Consider the following 26,608-nt stretch of genomic DNA (forward strand, 5'->3'; position numbering starts at 1 on the left):
CTATCAACTTTTCTCAATTTACTATTTGACATGCTGTATCACTTTCAAACACAATTTTAATTGAAAAACAGTTCTACACTCACACTCTGTAATCACACTTCACTTTCTAAAATCGCACTAACTGGGAGACATTTCTGCTAAAACTGGCACTTAACAAAGGCCAGGATGCCGAGAGAAACAGTAAACATCCCATCCCTGCGAGCAAGCTGGGAATGGTTATTATTTTGAAGGTGTCATAAATCCTTCGCCACTACGGTCTTCCCTTCAGTGTCATCTCCCTACAGAAGTTGGGTTGGGGGACTTGGAATTTCCATGACATGAACACAGTTATTAGAAAACAGTTTGAACTGTCCAACTCGGTAAGAACGTATACAGTCAATTGAAAAATGCTGTAAGCTAATGAAACGTCCTATTAAAAACTGAATTCTATGCCAATACAGCTGTGAAGTTAAAATTTTTTAAAATAAACCTGAGACTTGGCGGGGGGCCGGAGTAAATCAAGTCGCGGGCCGGATACGGCCCGCGGGCCGCCAGTTGGCATCGCTGGTCTAGATAATGTGGGACCCTCAACATCTCACAACCCTATGGGCCTTCTCGGCCTGTTACAGGGATAGCTTTAATTTTTACTATTTACAAAAGGTCTTGGATTGGATTCCAGCAGTCAGCATTAACATCGGTAAAATGGCAATCCGTTATGTAAAAATGAGTCACCTCTCGAATATCGTGAATGTTAAACGTGTCTCACATAATGCCCATCGCAATGCTGATATAATTCTGGAGAGACAAAATTTTACAGCAAGAGTATCATCATAAAAAAAGTAAAGCTGTCCCTGTGCTTAACTAATTCAGCACTAGGCGTATGGGGGAGTGGACGTATAGATCCATATTTTCTTGTCCTCGGCACTAGTTGGAGGTGAGTGGTTAGCTTCACGGTCCGGCCGCTTTACCCCGGAAGAAATAGCACCGGTAACCATTGGATAGGAGTCTGGGTGGGTCCCAGAGCCGGTCATAAAGATGTAGAGTAGAGAAAATTCTTGAACCTACCGGGACTCGAACTCCGACCCCTCGGTCGTCCAGCCCGTAGACAGTCGCTATACCTTCTACGCTATCCCGGCTCCTCAGAGTGTCACCATATGTGACATAAAACATTTCATTGAAATATTATAGAGGACAAAGACCGCGTGTAGACTAATGTTTCTGTCAAACACAAATTTTCTCTGGTTTCTCCGTCCCTACTCCTGATACCAATCCTTACTACAGTATTCAAGTCATAAAAGCAGACAGCCTGAATGCTACTAAGAACTTCTGTTCGAAAGGATTTTTTATGAGTGTGGAATGCAGAGAAATTATTGTCAGAGTTACAGTCCTTTGATTTCGATGTTACAGGTTCAAGTGCAATGGACGGCAAACTACACAGTTCTGGCGTCTTTTGCTGTCTCGTGAATGGATCAGTTTATATACTACTACAAGACGGACATTACTTTCGAATCAGAGTGTACTCTGTGGGCTACTGAAAAAACATTGTGTAACGTGCTTAGGAGGAAATGGTCCGTAAATGGTTCTAGTTAGTACGGAGAACTTTCGGCACTGTTTCTTGCAAAGATTTCTCTTAGACTCTCAGTGGAGTGGAGGTAAGGTCACGTGGCCTCCACCTACTTCGTAGACTAAGAAGCTTTCAGTACCACGCACATACGTCTATTGTACAGTTGTATACAATTTTGAATTTTTAGCCATGCCATGACTCAATAAAAACCCAGTGGAGCACAGCCGTCCTTAGGAAGCTAGTCGTCACTCAGCAATCCAGAAAATTACCCGAAATTTATGGAAGAAAATGCTCATTGCCATGTTCACTAGAACATGACAGCCTCTGTGGTCTAGTGGTCAGAGTTCCTGGCTACAGATCCAGAGGTCCCGGGTTCGATTCCAGGCGCTACCAGATTTTCTGAGAAGTAGTGGGTCTGGAACGGAGTCCACTCAGCCTCGTGAGGACAATTAAGAAGATATTTCAAGGAAAAAAACGGCTCCGGTCTAGAAAACCGAAATTAATGGCCGTAGGGAATCGTTGCGCTGACCATGCAACACATTCTATCCTCTTAAGTTGGCACTCACTTCGCCGAGAAGCGCCAGTTGCTCGGTCGGTGTAGTTCGCTTGAGGACTAAAACCACGGAGTTTATGTTCACTAGAACCTACTACTAGGGTCTATAATTTGCCAGTTTCGTCCATTTTATTTATTTTAGTGTTGTCTTCGGATATAGTACTTGATCTCCGAAGAAGTAATCTCACCCTGTTTATCCAGCCTGAATATTACATGCATTTCTTATATTCCCAGTGCGATCTAAATGTCCTGCCCATTTTATCCTCATTCGTTTCGCGGTCCTAACAGTATCTGGCGCGTGGTACAAATTTTGGGGGTCGTAAGATAAAATAGAATGTGACAGTTGAAATATGTGTCACTGATAATCTATTTTTTCCGTTAATGGTGCAAAAACAAATTAATAACACTGATTCACGCTTAATCCATACGATGATCGTTAAATGTATAAAATGTTATCAAAATAGTATATGCATTATCACAATGTTACATGTTTCGGCTATATAAGACCATCTTCAGGCTGCACTTTTATAAGGAGTCTAATGCACTGCGCACTAAGCACATATCAGCCTTTTAGATACGTCCCTAATTTTTCTTCATATTGTTTTGAAATGCGGTTGTTTCTGCATTTCGTTGGTATACTGTTTCCTTGATTGTGCGTATCAAGTGCCCCTTCGCGTTCTCTGTATAAAGGGACACTGATATGCAAAATCAAGAAACCAACACATCAACGAAATACAGAAACAGCTGCATTTCAAAACAATATGAAGAAAACATCAATGACGTAACTAAAAGGCTGATATTTGATTGGTGCGCGTAGAGAAAACTGAAGTAAACATGTTACAGACAGCAACATTGTAGCTTTCCAGATAATTAAAGGGATTTCGTTGTTTTGTTACCTTATAGCTTCAGAATGTTTACGTAATTATGCATAAGAGAACATAAAAATACAATTAACGAAGTGAAAGTCTAGATGCACTACCAAGACGAACGTGTCACAATTATTATTCTCTGTGTGCATTTCCTAACCCGGAGAAACATATAAACAATTTATTACACACTCAAGAAAAAGCCTTTTGTAAGGAGAGTGTTAGCTTGTGAGATGTAACGCCGTGTAGTCCGGTATAAAACAATGGAGTTTCGTACGAACGTACAGCTTCCATGTTCAAGGTCGAAGGGTAAGACTAACAAGAAATGAGCAAGAAGTAGGGGGTAAGAAGAGTTCTGAAAAGTCTGTGAGTTTTACCGAACTGTACGGGGTTATTCCCAGATGACAGTCGTAGTCATATTCACCGCTCTGATACGTCAGAACCAGCAACCTCTTAACACATTATCGATTTAACGAGGACAGGTGTTATTGACGGCCTATACTACAGCGGTTCGTATGTGGATCATTGGTAGGTACCTGCTCGCATTAACTACGATTCAAGGCCGCGCCATAGCTCAAGCGGTTAGCCGCGGCGGCCCGGGTTCGATTCCGGGTCTGGTCAAGTGGGATTTGTATTGGAAAAAGTGGCGCTGGGGCAGGTTTTCTCCGAGTACTTCTGTTTCCCCTGCCAATGTTCATTCCACCAATTGTTCCACAATCACCCTCACCTATCAACTGGGGCTGGTACAATAGGACAGAAGTGGCCGCAGTACAAGAGACTTAGTCCCACCCCACTAGCATAAAAAACTACGCTGTGCTCTATGCTTCTGTATACCATTCCCTTACTTTTTTTCCTTGGCACTACAGCCCCAGTGGGCCTAGGCCTACCTCCATGAACTCCTCCGTTCACTTCGCTTTTTCTAGATCTTACACATTCGGTAGGACTCCTCGGGCGGGTGATCAGCTCGTCGCAAGGCCTCTACCTGTACATAAACACAAAAAACACACACACACAAACTAAACATTCATGCCCTGAGTGGAATTCGAACCCACGATCCCAGCTTCCGAGCGAGCGAAGACAGTACATTCCTCAGACCGCACGGCTACCGTGACCGGCATTCCCTTATATTACAAACACGAATTTTTTATTTGGTGCAATCTAATAATTTTGGAAGATGAAAATAAGCTGTTATAAATGTAAAACTAGAATATAGAGTTTCTATTTCTTCCTTCCTCCCATTCTATAGCTTGTATCATAAGCAGTGGGGTAAAAAGCTATCCCTGTAACAGGCCATAAAAGCCCGTAGGATTGTGAGACGTCGAGGCTCCGACATATTCTCTACACAATCGGCTCACAGATGGCGGGAAGTTCGTCAGCCTTACGCGCCGGCCACTCTTTACCACCGGAAGACTATTCCTGGTACTTATTTCTGTTGCAGGCTGAGTCAACCCCAGGGCCATAATGCAGCTGGCAGGATTAGATAAATTGAAACTATCCACCTCATTGGGACTCTAACCCGCGACCTTCCGGCTTGTAGCATAGTGCCTCAAAAACTACGCTACTCCGTGCCCCAGGTTGGATGATAATATCACCAAAACTTATTCGTCTATAAGCCTGTCATATGCATCCCGCAGTTTGGAACTCCTGCATATTTTATATAATAAAAAGGTAACGCTATCCCTGTAACAGGCCATGGAGGCCAATAGGGTTGTGAGACGTTGAGGGTTCCATATTTTCTAGACAATCGGCTCACAGATGGCCGTAAGGTTTTCATCCTTATGCGCCGGCCGCCCTTTACCCCCCAGGCAGATTCCTGGTACTCATTTCTGTTAGAGGTTGAGTCGATCTCAGGGCCATAGTGTGGCTGGAAGGATTAGGTCATTTGAAAACTCCATGTCATAGGGACTCGAACGCGCGGCCTTCCGGCTTGTAGCATAATGCCTCAACCAACTACGCTACCGAGTCCCCCACTTATTTTATGTAATATTGTTAAATTTTAGTTTATTTTGTTTCTGTTTTTGATCTGAATACGTTACGCTTACACATATAGCACAAAATATGCTGACAAATCCCTAATACGTATTACTTTTCTTCGTGTCATAATTGCTGAAAATTCCACAGGTATTTTGGATCGCATTACTAGTGCAGTCTGAAATCTCAGGCTGAATGAATTACGTACACAATACCTGTCTCCTGCAGTTCCAGCCTTCTGAAGCGAAGTGGATATCAGCAAGAAGAGGGGATGCGAAATGAGCAATTTGAAAACTCCTCCATTTTGAAATCAATCTATCATCAGCCTCCGTAGTCTAGGAGCAACGTTCCCACCTCATGACTCAAGGTACGCGGGTTCAAACCCGGAGGAGGTCGTGGAATTTTTAAGGGCAGAAAAATTCAGGGAACAAGTCCTCCGGGAGGGACTTTAAGCCGTGTGTCCCGTATCGTAGATGGATAAGTATCGGGGACCACTGCCAGAGAGGGCCGACCTCGCTGGCAGAACGGGGCTGATAGCGAGCACCAGTACTTGAAGGGAATGGCGACCGTAGAAATTAAAGGGGGAAGCACAATAGATCAACAATTTGTGGCAGTGCATGTGGAATCCCACCCCCTACAATAATAATAATCATCATCATCAGCAGCAGCAGCATAAGCGCCGCACTGAATCAAACCTGTTTACGACAGAACTCGGAAATGAATACACCTCAACCTGATCTCTCAAGCAATTAGAAAGTATAATTTTGTGTAAGATTTGAGGTTTTCGCGGCAGTCGTCTGTGATGTGGCGCCGTGTAGGTCTTACTATATCCATTACGGTTATTGTACTACACAGTTTGTCAACAATACAACAAATTGTTCCACCTTTCTTACACTTTCATTTTCGACACAACATATTTCGGCCCTAAATAGCCATCTTCAGGTGTCTTACTTTGCTAAAACTGCTACACTGCATTAATATTGACCTTTCGTCGGATACGCGACTGCACGCTTCATGTTTTAAAACGTCATACTCATAGTCAGTTGGTATGCGCTAAAATAACTCATTACTATAACTGATAACTATGTATATTTGATATCAATGCTACATGTTTCGGCCACACGTGGGCCATCATTAGGCAACATTTACGAGTATTATTATTTGGAGAGAGACTGTACACTTTATCCTTATTACCCTTCGGCACATCCTTGTTGTAGGATATTTCCATCCTATTTTTAGCGGCTGTGTCAGTGTTAATTATATTTAAAATATTTAATAGACAATTCTAGTGAATTAAATATATTTTGGTGTCTTTTAAGAAAGGACTGACTTTGTTGCATTACAGGGGGAATACTATACAATTAAAATGGTACAACTGTCGGAGATAGTTTCGCCACTTAGTGGTGTGCAATATTTACACTACTGATAACTATACACATCAAGCTGGTTCCAGTTCCATCCATGCATTGTGTTGCAAAGGAAATTCTTTCTTCATGCAGACAGTCTGTCTCACAGAAATGTTTCCAGTAAGCATAAAAGGACGGGTTAGGAAGTGGATCCACTGCAGAGGCCGTCAGATAGATCCACTGAAGTCATTTCACACGTTCGGTTTAATTAAACCTCAAGGCACACAACAGAGATGCTGCCATTTCCTTGATTGCAGTGCCCTGGCTGGAAACCCTTTCGACTCTATGTGCATGCTTTGATTCAAAATTTCGCAGTTGTAACATCTGAAAGTTTCGATTGTTTTAAAGTACATTCCAGAATTTGTAAATGTCATTTTTGCTCACTATCACGTAGTTGGTTGAGGCACTATGCTACCAGCCGGAATTTCGGGGGTTCGAATCCCTATGAGGTGCATTTTTTCAATTGACCTAATCCTTCCAGCCGCAATATGGCCCTAGAGTCGACTAAGCCTCTAACAGAAATGAGTACCAGCAATCTTGCTTGGGGGTAAAGGGCGGCCGGCGCGTAAGGCTGACAAACTTACCGCCATCTGTGAGCCGACTGTCTAGAAAATATGGGATCCTCGACGTTTCACAACCCTATGCGCCTCCAAGGCCTGTTACAGGTAGAGCTTTACCTTTACATTTTTTACCTAAAACTGTAGCTTTGTCAGTTATAAACTTGCAGTCAAAAGAGTTTAGCTGCTAATGTAAATAAACACAACTCATTTATTCTTTGATGTAAGAACAAGTATGAAGAAGTTATTATCAACTAAAATTAATTAGGATTTAAATGATTTAACACAGAACAGCTACACCAAGCCAACCTCAAGTTGTTCGTGGAGATGAAACTTGATGATCGTCAAAAAAGCGGACAATATCTCCCATTGTGTACGCGCTACATGAAGTCAAAGTACAACCAGACATTTCATATAAGCCTAAGTGAGAGGCCGCGCCATAGATCAAGAGGTTAGTCGCTGGATTCCCACGGCGGCGGCCCGGGTTCGATCCCGGGTCTGGGCAAGTGAGGTTTGTGGTGGATAAAGTGGCGCTGGGGCAGGTTTTCTCCGAGTACTTTGGTTTCCCCTGCCAATCTTCATTTCACAAATTGCTCCACAATCACCCTCACCTATCATCTGGGGCTGGTACAATAGGCCAGAAGTGGTCGCAGTAAAACGGACTTAGTCCCACCCCACTAACAATAAAATAAAAGGCCTAAGTGAATAAGAACATAGGCACAGCTTTCCCACAAAATGTTATTGAGAAACACTGATTTTTCTCGCGTCGAAACATTTGTAATTAAATGTAAATAACATACAGGAACATAATTTCTATCATTTGAGTGCAACTTTGTTCTCTATTTTAAAGTCGTCATGCGATTTCAACAAATTTGTATGTCATTTGCGTTATTAGGTTACATTGTGTTACACTGCAAATTGTGAATAGAAAACGTACATAACAAATTCCTGCCACTCTCGCTTCGTTTCCGGAATGAATTCAACTGTTTCGAGAAAAATAGTTGATCGAGTAACTGTGGAAGCGAACCGGAAAGTCTGTTTCTCCTGTTTTCACGTGACAAAGCAGATCACAATAATTTTCACCGTAGTACCCAAATAAATGCACGAATAAAATCATATGAATTTAGTCTACTGTCTGGTATAAGAGGTAAGTATTAGAATGATGGGTGGCCTTGTTCAGCTTGAGACATTTTCAATCAGACATGAACCAACTGCTGTGCCCAAATCATTTCAGTTATTAGTTGCTAGAGAAACTGGTCACGTTGCAAACAACAGTGATTTTTTCAAATCGAAATTGAAAAGCGACAGAAAATTATTGAAGGTAAAGTAGAAATACATTCCGACACGTTCCTTCCTTCCTTCCTTCTCGTCAGAACCTATTCCGACACGTTCCTTCCTTCCTTCCTTCGTGTCAGAACCTATTCCGACACGTTCCTTCCTTCCTTCCTTCCTTCTTGTCAGAACCTATTCCGACACGTTCCTTCCTTCCTTCCTTCTTTCCTGTCAGAACCTATTCCGACACCTTCCTTCCTTCCTTCCTTCTTGTCAGAACGTATTCCGATACGTTCCTTCCTTCCTTCTTGTCAGAACCTATTCCGACATGTTCCTTCCTTCAGTCTTGTCAGAACCTATTCCGACACGTTCCTTCCTTCCTTCCTTCTTGTCAGAACCTATTCCGACACGTTCCTTCCTTCCTTCCTTCTTTCCTGTCAGAACCTATTCCGACACCTTCCTTCCTTCCTTCCTTCTTGTCAGAACGTATTCCGATACGTTCCTTCCTTCCTTCTTGTCAGAACCTATTCCGACACGTTCCTTCTTACCTCCCTTCGTGTCAGAACCTATTCCGACACGTTCCTTCCCACCTCCCTTCGTGTCAGAACCTATTTCGACACGTTCCTTCCTTCCCCTTGTCAGAACCTATTCCGACAGGAAACTTGTATTCCTCTAACCGCACAAGAACCCGCTTAGGATACTGATTATGATAACTGAGAAATGAATCAGATCTTGAGATTAGGTTTGCAGCCTTCCGAGTTCGGATATCTTGTAGTGTGGGAAGTAGATGTAGAATTTTGCTGAGAACTGCTGCCCGCACGTTTAGGGTACAAGTTATTTAATGTGAAGGAGAGTGCAAAAGGTTCCTTTGAAAGAGTTATTTGAAAGTCGATAGATTTATGAATGAGAACGCGCAAATTCTGTGAACAGAGAGAACAAAAGTAGGATTACAGCTCAGAAAAACACATTAAGTTGGAAAATAAATACAAGATGAAAATTAAGACATTTTCATTTTAAACAGTCATCTGCAGACATATGTGTAATTAAGATATTAACCCTAAAATTTTAGAGACAGGACATCAGTTATGAGTCCTACGCATATGTTAGAATAATATTAAAATATATCTTAAGGACTCAGCCTATAACAGAAATGAGTACCAGGAATTAAATCATTTTCCTGGGCAGTAAAGCGCGGCCCACGCGTAAGGCTGACAACCTTACCTCCATCTTTGAGCCGATTGTCTAGATAATGTGGGACCTTCAACGTCTCACAACCCTAGGGCCTTCACGGCCTGTTACAGGGATAGCTTTACTTTTTTTTTTTACTTTATCTTAAAGAAATCCTGTAAGATACTGTGGGTTGGATTTACCGTGCAGGATCTGAGGGTTCTCATAGCGGCAGTTATGAAGAGTTCTCTTTTCTAGGATATAACGTCGTGTAGACTGTTGAAAGTCAATCGACTTTCGGAGTAACATGTCGCCTCCATCATCAGGGTCGAAGAATTAGCCAACTAAGAAACCAGCGCGAAGCAGGTAGTAAGCAGAAGAATTGGCCTGCCGAAGTTTCTGTGTGTACAGGAATAACGATTACGCAGCTCTATATCCCAGAAGACATAACTCTGGATTTACCTTCCTTAGATCAGGTTTCGGTCGCGAACTCTAGCAAAAAGGCAACGAATTTCCAGGTTTCATAAAAGCGAGATATTTCTTGACCAGCTGAGTGAGTTTCAGGTTTTCAAGAATGATTCTATTATGGAGCTAGTCTAGCTTATAACTTATTTTACCTACAGTTGTGTTGTGTCGTATTTATTTAAATCCAGAGTGTACCGCACAACATGAATAAATGAAACACAATCACTCGTAAGGGAAGTTGTACTTGACGGTCTCCTCCGATCGCATGTACGTATTACTTTCTCGTGATGTATCTATAAAACTTGCATTGGACGGATTCAAGTTGCTACATCTTTATAAAAGATGTAATATATTTTTTTTCCTTGGCACTACAGCCCCAGTGGGCCTAGGCCTACCTCCATGAACTTCTCCGTTCACTTCGGTTTTTCTAGATCTTACACATTCGGTAGGAATCCTTAGGCGGGTGATCAGCTCGTCGCAAGGCCTCTACCTGTACACAAACACAGAAAAACCGCACACACACAAACTAAACATCCATGCCCTGAGTGGGATTCGAACCCACGATCCCGGTTTCCAAGCGAGCGAAGACAGTACATGCCTTAGACCATTCGGCTACCATGACCGGCGATGTAATATATTACGCAAGACATATCTGCGCTTCGAACTCGGGCCGAAAATCACTTAGACTATGGCTGTGGTATCATGCACTGCGAATAAAACAGTTACATTTTTTTACCAGCAGATCAGAGCACAGTTCATTATAAGAATCCCTTTGATAATGTTGTGGCCATTGTATTTATCCGACGGGAAAGGATTGGGTCATTCTTATGAACCTCTCCTCTATTGTGAATGCTGATGGCCTGTCTGCTACAAGCACAGCAGGATTATTAATTTATTTTGTCTGCAAACAGAAGGAATTCTGAGGTTCATGAAATGCTATAAATCATTGGAAGTAACAGCACAGGAGTTAAATGAAAGAAGAACATAATTTTGCACGTGTCTGGCTTCACGAGTTGAGCGTCTAATTAGGGAAACTGGTTCATGAATTGTTCCAAGTTCAGAAGTGAAACTATTTCGTCTGTTGCGATAGTTATGCAGCACCTGCAAGCAATAACTTCGTTTCCAACTACGGCCTTGTGCTCTGTATTCAACAGATACGCGTGTCCAGTATCGACAGATACAGCCTGACCAACTTGTTTATCACTGTTCCCGATGTTCAGGTAACTCATTCCCAAACAGGCATTTCGATTTCTTATCGTTTGGAATAAAAAAAAACTCCGCGGAATGTAGTCCTCAAGCGAACTATACCGACCGAGCGACCGCGCTTGTCGGCGAAGTTAGTGCCAACTTTGGCGGATAGAGGGTGTCGCGTGGTCAGAGCAACGGATCCCCACGGCTGTGAATTTCGGTTTTCTAGATCGATCGTTTTGGCATACAAAATTTTAATAGGAATATCTGAAGGAACGAGACCATTTGAGATATCTAGGACTAAAGAGGATATTTCAAAAGACAGATCAGGATATGCGGGTTTTGAAACAGGCACCAGTGGCGGACTAATCTGAACATGGTAATGAGACTGTGTGTTCCATAAAAGACGGAATTTACCGGCTGGGCATTCCCGTGCCATAGCTCAGGCGGTTAGTCGCCGGTTTCCCACCGCGGCGGCCCGTGTTCGAGTCCGGGTTATGTCATGTGGAATTTGTGGTGGACAAAGTGGCACTGGAGCAGCACTTCGGATTCCCCTGCCAATCTTCATTCCACCGATTGCTCCACAATCATCATCATCTATCATCTGAAGCTGGTACAGTAGCCCAAACAGTGGCCACAGCGCCAAGTGGACTCAGTATCAATCCATGAGAAAACTTAAAAAAAGAACGTCAGCTGAGGCACTATCAGCTTCTGACGAAGAAATCTGATCCAGAGAGTAAAATTTGTGAAGCTCCTTGTCATGCAGTTCCTTTAACGTTCCTGTTGTTTCATCTGCCATACGTACAAATACTATTCCCTTCATTTTTCCCATATAACCTCAGTCCATGTGCATTTCTTAGGTCGAGGTATTAAGGAACAGGTAAAATTGTAGTTTATACGCTGTAATCTTCAATTTAAATAGGACATAAAAATACCTACAGTTCTGGTAAGAGTATGCATAAGTTTACACGATAGGGTGCCTTCTTATAAAGTATTTTCATTTGTAGGGTGGTACGCGTGACGAGAATGACGGGTTCTAGTTCGGATGATTGGATTTATTGGCAATTTGGTTACAGCCTCTCTTAATGACACTTAAATTACAGCGCTATCGCTGATTTACACACTTCGTAATACACTGTTGCACGCATATTACTCCTCTCCTGGTAATGCAGTTAAAACACAGGAACACGCGCTTCAAATCACTTCAAATGTTATGCATGAATAAAGTGTTCTAATCGCACATGAAGTCTTCACACGACGAACTTTCCGTGGCTATCTTCCTCTGAGAACTCTCTCACTGTCACTTAAACACTTACACAATGAACACTGTTCAAAGTCAAAGTCACATTGTGACTCACGGTCGATCAGTCAGAAAGTCTTGGTGTCGAGCCTCATCTGGGGCTCATGATCAGATATTTATTACTGTTTGGCATTTACGGTCTTAATGTTATATTTTAGCGTCCTGTTGCACTGATTCATGTCCATGATGTGTATTCATGCTAACCGTCTTACAGTGCAGTAGTTTGACGTGCATAGAGACACACCTGAAGATGGCACATTAGTGCTGAAACATGTAGTGTAAAAGAGAAGAGAAAGGTGAAATTGTGTGCACTGTAAGACGGTTAGCATGAATGCACATCATGGACATTTACGGTCTTGTTTTTGTGGGACGCCCTCTCTGACGAGAGGATGGGTCTGACTTTCCCATATGCTGCTGGCCCTTGCCAGTGCAGTTTTTCTTGGACCTGAGTTCCTTGGGACTCGCGACCATATTTTACTGTCTCAGATTTGAGACTTCTCTTTTCGTCGCTTTCTACGACTCGCAGGGTCAAGGTGGAGGTATTCGACCCCGGCTCCACACAGGGGAGAACACTGTTCTGTACGGAATCTCGTTACATAGCCTCCACACCGACCACCCAGAAAACAGCCTCTATTGTTTTAGAGAACTGTTTACAGCGAGGATGCATAGCGGCGGTCGCCGTGCCGACGGCATAGAAAACGCCGCACTCCTATCGTTGCCATGAGCGTATTCGGTCGCGAGATGTTTAACGGTCAGTTACCTAGCAACGCTCTGGCCATCCTTGTTACAGTATTATAGTGAAATTCCCCTTGTAGGACTGTAGAAAACTGTGAAAAGCTCGTCTTATAAATGATATGCCAGCCTAAATTCGAATCAAGAAACTTCCCAAAAATTCTATACAGTACCAAACATGTGTAAATTGTTTTTTGTGTTCCCGTTTCAGGTGGTGCTGGTAGTGGCTGCCAACCAGCAGATGCGGAGCACTACGAACCTGCTTATCATCAACTTGGCTGTGGCTGACCTCTTGTTCATTGTCTTCTGCGTTCCCTTCACTGCCACAGACTATGTGCTACCCTTCTGGCCGTTTGGAGACGTCTGGTGCAAGATTGTACAATATCTCATCGTCGTTACTGCGTACGCCAGTGTCTATACGCTTGTTCTCATGTCTCTAGATCGATTCATGGCTGTGGTACATCCAATCGCTTCCATGTCGGTGAGTAATCTCCTCTTGAATCCATTCAGAACAGTCAGTGTTACCCAAGATGCAGCTCTGCCAAAATTTTAGGAATTTATGGTCCGTCAATATCGGAGACTAAGCATTTTCTAGAGACCCTTCCCTCGTGCCGTTTCATCACTTTCAGGAGCATCACGGACTGAGCTCTTGGCTTAATGCTTAAAGCTGTTCCTAGATCTCTTCGTTGCATGTCCCTGAGATCTTGTACTCTTCCGTTTACATTAATGGGTGCTCTTCAGAATTCCGTTTTCCAAATGTTCCAACAACGTAAGGTAAAATTTAAAATTATCCCTGTACTTAACTAATTAAGCACTATGCCATGAAGGCGTATGGGGGAGTGGATGTATAGATCCACATTTTCTTGACCTCGGAACTAGCTGGAGGTGAGAGATCACCTTCACGCATCTGCTGCTTTACCCCTGAGGAAAGAGCACCCGGTACCCATTCGATAGGAGATTGGGTGAACCCCATAGCCGGTCTGGACGACATAGACAAGAGAAAAATCTTGCCCTCACCGGGACTCGAACTTCCGATCCCTTTGTTGTTCAGCTCGTAGCCAGTCGCTACACTGACTACGATATCCCGGCTCTTAAATGTTCGAACAACATCGATTTTTTTAATTGCTAGTGGGGTGGGACTAAGTCCCTTGTACTGCGGCCACTTCTGGCCTATTGTACCAGCCCCGGATGATAGGTAACGGTGATTGTGGAGCAATTGGTGGAATGAAGATTGGCAGGGGAAACCGAAGTACTCGGAAAAAACCTGCCCCAGCGCCACTTTGCCCACCACAAATCCCACTTAACCAGACCCGGGATCGAACCCGGGCCGCCGCGGTGGAAAGCCAGCGACTAACCGCTTGAGCTATGGCGCGGCCAACAACATAGATTGATATGTTGTACTAACATCTGTTTTTCTCAGTTCTTTAATATTTATATTAAATGTTATTTCATTCCTTATCCCGGCATATCTCTAATGAAACGCTTCCGGAAATAATGTGAAAATTATTACTTTGAATGACGTATAATTTTGTCAATCACAGAAAGCGTAGCAGAGTTTGTAGTTGAGCAATATTAGTAGCCTTTCAGAAATTGACGCTTCTCCGTTTCGCATATACTCGTACGTCAAGTCCAGTTCTGTATGTGACCATCATTACCTGATCATCTCAGAACATGCTCCGTGAACGAAAAGTACATAAAGCGAAACGTCTCTACATAAGTTGTCCTCCCTAATATTTAATTGTAGAACTTACATAAGCCTACTAGAGCCGGGATAGCGCAGTCGGTATACTGACTGGCTATGGGTTGGACGACCAATGGGCCGGAGTTCGAGTTCCCATAGGGTCAAAATTTTTCTCTTCTCCACGTCGTCCAGCCAGGCTTTCGGGACCACCCATCCTCCTATCCAGTGGGCACTAGAGGCTGTTTCCCCGGCGTTAAAGTTGCAGGAACGTGAAGCTGACCACTCACCTCAAGTTAATTCTGAGGTCAAGAAAATGTGGATCTATGTATTCATTCCCCATACGCCTTCATGCCGTAGTGGTTAATTAGTTAAACGCAGCTATAATTTTTACATAAGCTTATGTTTATGGATAAAAGCTTATGTTTATGGATAAATACATTCAATCGTTTGTTGTAGTCCACGTTGTCGAATATAAATCAAAATTTAATTGGATTATAGAAACTTATGTACATTAAGTACCGCATTTATTAAAATCGCTTCGTTTAGAACGGAATTACTACCTACAGAATGACAGAGAGATCAAGAGAAGAAGTATTGTTAGCGCCCAGTGTTCCGAAACGGCCCAGAATGCAAGATAATTCTATTTTGACTAGAGAAATGTATGTTCCAGTAATACGTGTATTATTGCTTAAGGAAGGTGACACTTCTATTGTTGTCTTTTTCCTATGTTCGACATTTTTCGATATAATTGGCCATATTGAAAAAAAAAACATAATTTATGGTCGAAACACTGGAAAATTTACAAATAAAATTCATCGAAGTCCACATGAGATTTTTGTACGGATACATAAGAAGGAAACTGTGACCAGAATCTGGCTGATGTGTCAAAGTTTACGGACATTTTGCTGCAAGTTCTGAAAAATAATCACTTAACATTAGTCATTTATTTACTTACTTACTTACTTACTTACTTAAGTAGCTGAGCCCTTCTTGAGGAGTCGCCAATTCTGCAGCTACTCAAGAATTTCCCAGCATTTTATGGAACCCGAATGTTCATTACCGTGTTCACAAGAGCCCTTTACCAGTCATTATCCTGAGCCAGATCGATCCAATCCAAAACATCCCATCCTATCTCTCTAAGATCCATGCTAATATTGTCTGCCCAGCTACCCTATGGTCGTCCCTGTGGTCTCTTTCCTTCCGGCTGTCCCACCAATATCCTATACGCATTCCTCGTCTCTCCCCATTCGTGCTACATGACCTGCCCACCTCATCCTCCTTGACTTGATCATTCTAATTATACTTGGAGAGCAGTACAAGTTATGAAGCTCCTCATTATGCAGTTTTCTCTAACTTCCTGTCACTTCATCCCTCTTCGGTCCAAATATTTTGTTTAATACCTTGTTCTCAAACACCCTCAGTCTGTGTTCCTCCCTTAATGTCAGAGACCAAGTTTCACACCCATACAGAACCACGGGCAAAATTATAGTTTTGTATATTCTAATTTTTATGTTTTTGGACAACAGACGAGAAGACAAAATGGTAGCAAGCATTACCCGAGTTCAGTCTCCTCTTAATTTCCTCCTGAATCAGGTTTTGATTTGTTATCGTTGTTCCCAAATATCTGAAATGTGCCACATTTTCAAAACATCTGTTTCTTATCTTTATGTCATGATTTTGCCCTGCATTTTGGTCACGAGACAGTAACATATACTTAGTTTTCTCTGTGTTTACTTCTAGACCAACCTCTTTACTTGCGTCAATTAAAGTTTGTGTGTTTTTCTTTATGGTATCTACATTATCACGCAGTAGATTCACATCATCGGCGGAGACCAACATCTGATGTGTCCCGTTTAATTTCAGTCCCACCTGGTTTCCCTGGACCTTCCTAATGGCATATTCTAAAGCAAAGTTGAAAAGGAGTGGCGATAAATTATCTCCTTGTTTTAGACCACTCTCGATAGGAAATTTATCAAACAAATGTTTACCTACACGGACTATACTATACGTTTCGTTTAAACTCATTTTAATCAACCTAACTAGTTTCATGGGTATCCCAAACTCTATTAGAATGTTGTACAATACTTCCCTCCTAGCTGAATCGTAGGCTTTCTTGAAGTCTATGAATAGCTGATGTACTGTCTCATCGTACTCCCATTTTTTCTCCAATATCTGACGAATGTAAAAGATCTGATCTGTAGTTGATCTGTTACTTCGAAACCCACACCGATGATCCCCAATAATTTCATCTATATATGGACTTAACCTTGAAAGAAGAATATTGGATAAAATTTTATATGAAGTTGATAGCAGAGATATCCCCCGATGATTACGTATACTACAGTCAGTTTTATCACCCTTCTTGTGAACTGGTACAATAATAGATTCCTTCCACTGATCAGGCAATTTTTCCTGATGCCAAATCGAAGTAATGAGATTGTGGATCTTAGAACGTAATATTACGCCTCCTGCTTGAATAAGCTCTGCCGGAATTTGATCACTACCTGGCGATTTATACCGTTTCAATTTTGCAATAGCAGTTTCAACCTCCAAAGGGCTGGGATCAGGTACTAGCGGCTCAGCTGTGTGGATTTCTGTCTGCCTAACAGCACTGACCCTATGTACATTCAATAACTGAGAGAAGCAGTTACTCCACCTATTCAAAATGTTGTGGGAATCTGCAAGCAGATCACCATTCTCATCCTTCACTAAGTGACTGCTAGGCTGGTAACCCCTCTTAAAGTCATTTATTCCTCTATACAGCTCTTTAATGTTCTTGTTCTTACTGTTCATTGCAAGCTCATCAATTTTGTCTTTCAGATATTCCTTCTTTTTGTTCCTGAAATGCCTGCTGGTTTCACGTCTTATATTGTTCAGATTATCCCCACTTATCTAGCTTGGATCCTGTAACCATTGCAATTTGTCCTGCTTTCTTTGATCTAATAATTTTGAGCATCCTTCATCAAACCATGGCTTATGCTTCTTCGGTTCATAATAGCCTAGACTCTCTTTGGCTGACATTTTTAGATTCTCTCTAATAGTTTCCCAAGTTTTATTAACATCGATCTCAGTTTCCTCTAGTTAGTTAATTAGTTATTTAGAGAGGATGGGTTTCCCCATGCACCGCGACCAGTTTGATCTATTGTGCTTCCCTCTATGATATTCCACCAGTCTCTATACCCTACCGATAAATGGTGCGTACCATCAGTCCCGCCGAGCAAGCGAGTTCGGCCACTTGCTTAGCGGTATCTATAATGCTTCCCCCATCTATCAGAGGCCTTAGAGACTATTGTTGGGCGGGAAACGTCCTGGAATTTGGCTCAGTGATCCCCTTTGGGGATATGAGGTTCTTTTACATGCCATAAAGTTACGACACGGGATACACAGCTTAAAGTCCCTCCCGGAGGACTTGTTCCCTGAATTGTTCCGCCCTTAAAAATTCGACGACCTCCGCCTGGTATTTGAACCCGCGTACCACGAGTCATGAGGTGGGAACGTTACCTCTAGGCTACGGAGGCCGCTTTCAGTTTCCTCTAACTCCATTATCATTACTAGTTTCATGCAAACTCTCATTCCCAATTGTTGGTTTGAAAATGTCTTCCCTCCCTACTTTGGCATTGAAATCTCCTAACAAAATTTTCATAGGGTGCTTCGGGAATTTATCAAATACATGTTCTAGTTCTTCATAGAATCTATCCTTTATGTCATCAATTTTATCTTCTGTTGGGGCGTGAACATTCATAACAATGATATCACACCAGCGACCTTTGAGTATTGTATATGATACTCTATCACTAACGAACTCTACCCTCTTAACTGCTGATACGATTCTCTTATGTACGAAAAAAACCTGTACCTAATTCATGATTTTCATTACCTTTTCCATAGAAAAATGTATAGTCTCCTGTTGGTGCGATGCCACCTCCATCCCATCTGACCTCCTGTACTCCCGCTAAATCTAACTTATATTTTAAGATTTCTTCTGCCACTGCCCTGAGCGAACCTGCCCTATACAAACTTCGTACATTCCAAGTGCCAAATCTCATATCCATTTTCATTAGCTTAGGTCGTTTATCCAAGGAATCAGTCCAGGTCCGAGGCTTTGTGTTCATTTTCGTAACATAATGATTTTTTTACGGTGAGGAGTTGTTAGCCCCACGCCCAACGGCCAAGCTCGAGGTCCACCCCTTGTCGGCTGTCCGCGACTGCTTATTCAATATATTCGCAGCTTCCTTCCAAAACTGGACGGCGTCATATATCTTTTAAATATCTTCCAGCTTTCCAATATAATATCTTACAACGGTCCACCAGTGCCCGTGTCCATACATGAAAAAAAGCACACTCATTTCTCTTGAGCCTTTGCCCATTCTTACTAAGTTTTATTCCATTATTGTTGTCAATTGCTGATTCGTCAGTCCTAATTCTCCGATTGTCCCGGACATGTAGATCTGTTTCCATTTAGCCTTAACGCATGTTGCAACCGATGACAGATCAGAGCATGTACTAGCAGCACCTGACCACTTTTCTTGGACTTTTCCACCTGTTCGTAAACTTTCCTCTGGTTCATGCTGAATTTCTGTCCTGTAAATTTCACTAATTTTCACCTCCTCTGACCACACGAATAGGATCATAAGACATATGTATTTTTTATGCATTTCATTAATGAAACAGCCAAATCGAAGTGTCAGGTCATTATCACCACTTAAAGTACAGTTAAAGGAAGTGAACACATATGAAAAAAAGTGTTTATATCTGTTTGTTTCTTCGTTGTCTTCAATCTTATTTTTGATGTGAACGAAAAATTTTTTACTCTTTGACTTCTACTCTTACTGTAGTGTCACAATACTCGTGACTTCTTCATATATGGCACTACAATCACATACGGTCCAAAGCCCCTTCTTCTTCCGCATTTCGGAATCTTTTTGGAAGGGGTTCTTTGTCATGCGCTCCGCGTCTACCTACCCAGCAACACACGTGCACGAAAGGAAACCCATAATCCCAGAGCGTGCTCCTTAGACCATGCGGCCACTGTGATTGGTCACAATATTGCCACGAACTGCTTGATGACGGGGCTGAGTTCATGTGGCGCTCTGGCATAGTGCCCCGGACATGAGCTGAAATACGAGTAAATTCATGTCTAGTATGACAAATTTAGCGTTATTTCATTTAGCCATTATGTTATGACGTGACATGTTTAGGGTGAATAACATATGTCAGTATCTGATTGCCCTGTCGTACTGTGTTTCCACATCCATGTCAAGTACCGTTCACGCTTCGGTACGGCTTCCTCATAGGAACGTCAAATATCATCACCTCTCGCAGCACGATTTTCCTTTATTTTATAAATTAAAAACTGAAAATAATTTGAAACTGTTTGAAAGTCTGGTACTGAGAAGGATAAGGAACGCAACAGGACAGCAGAGTAAGTTTAACGAGAAGCTTAATAAATTTTGCTTTTCACCAAATGTTACTGAGTGATCACGTCAAGGAGGCTGAGGTGAGCGTGGGAGGTAGAGTTATTTATAACGCACACAGAATTTTAATCGAAAGCCTTAAGGGAACAGAGCCCTTGGAAAGCACAAAAGTTGAGTGGAGGGTAATATTAAAAAGTGTTTTAAAGAGTAGGATATGAATTCATGGACTGAATTATTTTGGCTCCAAAGAGAGTCCAGCGAAACTACATTGACATTTCGGATACCGTAAAAGGCGAGGAATATCTTGAACAAATAAGCGACTATTAGTTTCTCAAGAAGCATTCTAGCTTATGAATACAGTGACTTCACATACTTCTAAATTTAAATTAATCTCATTTTGCTAAGTACAGGTATACTTTTGAACTATGGTGATTTGTTAGGATTTTATTGCTAAACAGAAAAGCAAATGTGAATAAATTATTTTCTTGATCTGTCTTACAGTGCCTAGACTATTTCATGTTTCCAACAAAACAAACTGTAACCGTACAAACAATTAAGTGCCGTTTTGTTGTCCTTCCATATATAAACTTCAAGCATTAATTCAAGAAGTTATATCTATTGTCTGTTGGTCGTGGAGTGAAAAGAAACAGCTGGCGCTGCCAAGGCCTATCACAAGAATTACCAGGAAATCCAACTATTCTGAGACACGCTCTTGTAATTTACATACTATATGAAATGTAAACTCCTTTTTTTTTTGTGGGGTGGGATTGGTTGAATAAGAAATGTTAAGTATAAAATTCTGGAATTGCTAGCTGCTCTTTATTTCAAAGACTTTTACCTAACCCTTACTTAAAACCATACCCTACAGTTGTGCAATAAATCTGTTTCTGTTTAGATACGCACGGAACGCAATGCCATAGCCGCCATTGCAGTGACGTGGGTAGTGATCCTGCTTGCTTCCGTGCCGGTGTACCTGAGTCATGGCGAGATCACCTACACGTATTCCTCCACACAGCACACCGCATGCGTGTTCCTGGAGGCCGATCCCGTCAATAGACCGGAAGGTTACAACAAACCCGCCTTCCAGGTGTGTTATTGCATTCTATGTACTCTTCATGTGTCTGTACTCAGAGCCTGAGGGAACTCAGATGTGTTAAGAGGTGCTGAAAGTTTTATGTAAATATGAGACACTGAACACGTTCTTTCTAATCACATTCAGCTTTTAGCTAAATAACTGCAGTGTGAACCGATAGATAAAAATCCAGTCACTTTTACAATATAGTATGTGGTGTATATAGAAGCATGTAACTCATCGGTGGACCCACTCGATTTATATGGGGAATTTACGCTAAGTACACGATAAAATAGAGGCCATGCGGTAGCGTAGTTGGTTGAGACACTACGCTACAAGTCGGAAAGTAGCGGGTTCGATTCCCGATTCGGTCATTGAATATTCGTGATTGACCTAATCGTTCCAGCTGCAATATGACCCTGGAGTCGACTCAGCCTCTAACAGAAATGAGTACCAGGAATCTTCCTGGGGGTAAAGGGAGGCTGGTGCGTAAGGCTGACAACCTTACCGCCATCTGTGAGCGGACTGTCTAGAAAATGTGGGCGCCTCGACGTCTCGCAACCCTATGCGCTTTCACGGCCTGTTACAAGGATAGCTTTATTTAACATGATAGATTAATTGTAACTAAAATCCGGACCTGAAGATGGCATCTATGTGCCGAAACGTATCGACTTGACAGCAAGCTTTGCCTTTCGGGAAATGCGTTGTGTTGACAGGAATATGATCTGTGGTGATTTAGATGATAGAATGCAACAAAATACGAGTATTTATAAGCAAGAGCCACAGTGAAGCTTTCCTTAAGTTCTAAGTGCATAGGTCTCAGTATCCCATGCCCCAATACCAAATTTATTAGAAATATGCAAATAGTTGCAAAGATGAAACGTGTTGAAAGACTGCAATATCATCATCAACTGCGTCAATTTTATGAATTTTGGTAAAGAATACGTAAGCAGTGGAGTACGGAACTATGAATCTATTATTATTTCCTAAATCGATGTAGTTTTTCATCTTATTCGAATGCCGTTGAAAGACCAAAATGGTCGCCATGTAACCAAATATCCAAAAGCAAACAACAGACTCCTGCATTAACGCAGAACGTATTTACTGTCTTCTGTTATATGTCGCGCTGTGGTTAAACCATCAGGAAATCCATCTCAATGTGTTTACAACAAACGAAGTGGAAAACTAATTACGGGGACCTAATACTCTTTGTCCCATGATCCTAGGGAGTAAGCCAGTAGAAAATTCTGAACCCTGAAAAGTGCAAGTCTTCTTACAAGACCAGGATTCTAAGGTCTAATAAAACTTTTCTCTTTAAAGTTATATGATTCCCTAATACTCCCCTTTAGCTCGGAAGCTAAGTACATGAATTTCGAAGCAGTTTCAATTATTAGTCTAGCTTCAGAGAAATAATTATTTGATGATTATAGCTTTTATGAATATTCAGGCAGCCAGAAGTCGTTCGAATGCAACCCGAGGACATGTTATTCGGAGACAAACTGACGAGCATTCCGAATAGCAAGAGTACATAATCTGCTCTCTCCTTTTCTACGTGATAATGTCCAGAGAGCTGTGACACAGCAATGACTTCTTTTCAAGCACCAGTCGATCTTATGAAAGTTATGAAGTGCAAACCCAACTTACGGAGGGACCTAGAAATTGTTCTCAACGTCAATCCATCTATAAAACTTAAAACGCTGATCGTAAATCGAAGGAACCCATGCCCACAAGGTTTTAGATAGCCAGCAACTTGTAACTGTTATGTTAGAGTCGGGTATGGGGCCAAGGATGTGTTCATTTCATGTGGAGCTTCATAACATGCACTCCTCTCCAGGTATAATTAGAATGATCAAGACAGGGAGAAGGAGGTGGGCAGGGCATGTAGCAAGAATGGAGAGAAGAATGTATATAGGATATTGGTGGGAAAGCCAGAAGAAAAGAGACCACCGGGAAGACCAAGGCGTAGGTGGGTGGACAATATTAAAATTGATCTTAGAGAGACAGGATGGGATGTTATGGATTGGATTGATCTGGGTCAGGATAGGAACCATTGGAGGTCTCTTGTGAACACGGTAATGAACCCTCGGGTTCCATAAAAAGCTGGGAAATTCTTGAGTAGCTGCACAATTGGCGGCTCCTCAAGAAGGGCTCAGCTCCTGTCCGACCCACTCACTCATACTGATATCTGCCAATATTGGCCACATGTAGTTCTGAGCGTCTGACTGCTAAAATTGTTCAAGATCACATTTTACCATCTGACGGCTCTGGGAGGCTTTCAGACTACGGCTGCCCAGTGGCCACATATAGTTCAGTGCATTCCACTCTGATAAATTTCTTCTGTCCCTCGCCTGCTTTCAGCCATAATGTCGCATTTCTCCCTCTTTAAGGCTGCTCGTCCCGAGTAGCCTACATGCGTATCGCCATTTCTTATTTTCGGGCAGGACGTGCCTGCTACGTCTGCGATCAGCCTCGCGAATCGGACTTCAGCCTCGTGCAGGGCTCAGTACTTCTTCTTGTTTAGATGGCGTCCAGATTTCATTTCTCGTGGAATGGGTCTCGTGCTGCTGTTCTCCAGTTGCCCTTCCTTAGGACTGCTCGTGTCGAGCGTTTCTCAGAGCCAGCTTCTGCTACCGCCTTTCTCCAATCTTCGTTATAGGCAGCCTCTTGAAGACTGGACCAGCTTGATGGACGGCCCTGGACCCCTTTTCTGCAAAGCTATCCACCGTCTCCAGGGGTCTTTCCCGCCGCACCCCCACGACTGTTATCACACAGAACCTCTGCTACGTCGCTGTTTACCTTCATACAGAAGGTGAAAAGCGGTCGCAGCCCGGGAAGCCGCAATGGCACTTCCTTATCGCCCAGTCATACCACGTGGTGCCTCAAATCCAAGGACGCTTCGTGGGCTTGCATAGCTTCGAATCCCAGGCTGAACTCTACCCAAGCCGTCAGTGGGAGCCGCCCTAGAGTCAACATTACTAAAACTTCCCTGGTGCTATCTGCAGGACGTACGGCGCTGTCAGGTCTCTCTGGGGCAGTCCTGTGGCAATGACCGGTCTCGCAATAGTCACTGATGCTCCTGTATCAATAGTCACAAGACATGACTTGTCTCCTGTTCGTCCCTCGGGATTCAGAGTGCATGGCCCTGTTCTCCGACACGCTGAGTTTGTAAGGAGCAGGCGGAATGACGGAACCGTCAAGTCAGAGTGTTATAACAGTTTACAGAAGGCGTGAGAAGTGCCCCTGTTTTCTGCGTGCAGTTGTCAGGTGGCAGCAGGGCTGAAAGTGAGAATTATTCGTGTTCTCTTCGTGCAGATGTCAGTCGGTAACAGGACGAATGACTGACTGAATGAATGACCTTCCATGACCAACTGTGTTTCTCCTTTGATGACCCTTTATTAATCCTACACTTCGAATAAAATGTAGGACTTTAGCAGGCTGAAAATGAGAGTTATCCGTGTTCTGTGCGTGCAGATCATCTTCTTCGCCACATCCTATGTGACGCCCCTGGCCCTAATCTGCGGCCTGTACCTGTGGCTGCTGTTGCGTCTGTGGCGTGGGGCGGCTCCTGGAGGCCATGTGTCGGAAGAAAGCCGCAGGGGGAAGAGGAGGGTCACCCGCATGGTCGTCGTCGTTGTCGCTATCTTCGCCGTCTGCTGGTTCCCGATACAGGTGCGTATTGGAAATGGTGTGCAGCTCTGTCACTCCAGAGCACTCGAAGTTCTGTGGCAGACATTTCCTCTTGCACCAGTCTCTCCACATAATTTCCATGACAAGTGACTAAAAATAGATAATAATATGCCCTATGGTCATTACATAACTCCAAGCACTTTAGTCCCAATGTATCGTGTCAGTTTCTTGATTATAAAATTTTGTACTGTCTGTCAATTTAAGCTCACTTAGGCTGCTTTAACGATAGGCAATATGTATTTTTTTTTTACTGGCTCTACAGTCCCCTTGGGCTCTGGCCTCTGATTTTTCAGTTTCATGATCATTTTACAGACGGTTGGACTCCTTGGACGAGTGATCAGCTCGTAGGAAGGCCTCTATCTAAACACGGTACAACATCAACACAGAATAAACACATACACATACCAAATATCCATTCATTGTGTGGGATTCGAACCCACGATCCCGGCTTCCGAGCGAAAGAAGACAGTACATGCCTTAAACTGCTCAGCTACCGTGACCGGCCAAACAATATGTGTAATATTACTTTAACTGGCTACTAAATTTAATGTGTTCTGTTCCTTGTTGATAAGATATCTCTTAGCTGGCGAAGAGAATCCTTTCGATCAAAGAACTCAAGAGCGAGTAATCATACTCATAACAGTCCACCACTGGACCTTATCATAAGTCAGACAAGTGAAGCCTACACCTTCACACCTCACTTCCTCAAGGGCCATGTTCATGCTACAAGACCATGTATGCTAATGTCGAAGTCTCTCAATCGTCCCTCTCTTCAGGGCTTCAGATCAACACTTTTACACAGAGCCTATTTCTAATCTCTCTCGAGCGTCATACATGTCCCCAAATTATTCTTCTACNCTGATCTATTGTGCTTCCCCTTTGATTAACACTTTATTAAACCTACACTTCGAATGAAACGTAGGACATTATTTATGGGGGCGTCATAATAGTCACTTGGTTCCAAGAAGGACTGGTCCAGGTGACGAAATCTTAAATAAGCTATGGCCTCACAATCACACAGGATGTGTGGCTGATTCATCTCCTTCTAGGCACCTTAAACAAGTGGGATCATTGTCAATCCCAGTTTGAAAAGGTGTCCTTTAAGATGATGGTGTCCTGTAAATAGTCCTATCATCCATCCTAATCGGTCTCTGTTTAATTTCAAAAGTTCCTTCGCTCTTCTGGCAGAGGGCCCAGATACAAGTCCCTTTGCCTGTTTGAATCCAGTTGTGGAATCCTAGTGCTTTTTTTTTTTTGTGTGTGATTTCTGTTAGTCCAGTCCCTGACCGCTTTCTTGGCAACTTCTGCTGAGATGCCGCAAGCTGATTCAGGTCCTGTGAACGCATGTTCAGATCCTGTTCTTGCCAGCTGATCTGCGGTTTCATTCCCAGCAGTACTCTCCTACTGAGATGCTGCAAGCTGGTTCAGGTCATGTGAACGGGTGTTCAGATCCTGTTCTTGCCAGCTGAACTGCGGTTTCGTTCCCAGCAGTATTATCCTCCTTAGATGCTACGAGCTGGTTCAGGTCCTATGAACGGATGTTCAGATCCTGTTCTTGCCAGCTGAACTGCGGTTTCATTCCCAGCAATACTCTCCTACTGAGATGCCACGAGCTGGTTCAGGTCCTACGAACGGATGTTCAAATCCCGTTCTTGCCAGCTGATCTGCGGTTTCATTCCCTACAATACCCTCATGACCTGGTACCCACATCAGCTGAACTCTGTTATGTTTGGC

The 26,608-nt window shown here is 42.8% G+C and overlaps 1 protein-coding gene across 8 annotated transcripts in view; it reads left to right on the forward strand.

The window, feature by feature from the left end:
- The window catches only part of LOC111866025 (allatostatin-A receptor), a 421,775-nt gene that overhangs the window by 46,610 nt on the left and 348,557 nt on the right, over nucleotides 1-26,608 (forward strand). For all 8 annotated transcript variants that reach the window (XR_002843077.2, XM_033752073.1, XM_023854514.2 and 5 more), the window contains 3 exons: nucleotides 13,232-13,501; nucleotides 21,011-21,202; nucleotides 24,659-24,856. Coding sequence is in view for 7 of the 8 variants with exons in the window: in XM_033752073.1 (XP_033607964.1) it covers nucleotides 13,232-13,501; nucleotides 21,011-21,202; nucleotides 24,659-24,856 (660 nt within the window). In the remaining variant the exon portion in view is untranslated. The remainder of the gene's footprint in view (nucleotides 1-13,231; nucleotides 13,502-21,010; nucleotides 21,203-24,658; nucleotides 24,857-26,608) is intronic.

Source organism: Cryptotermes secundus, unplaced genomic scaffold, assembly GCF_002891405.2.
Source record: "Cryptotermes secundus unplaced genomic scaffold, Csec_1.0 scaffold135, whole genome shotgun sequence".
Taxonomy (NCBI): domain Eukaryota; kingdom Metazoa; phylum Arthropoda; class Insecta; order Blattodea; family Kalotermitidae; genus Cryptotermes; species Cryptotermes secundus.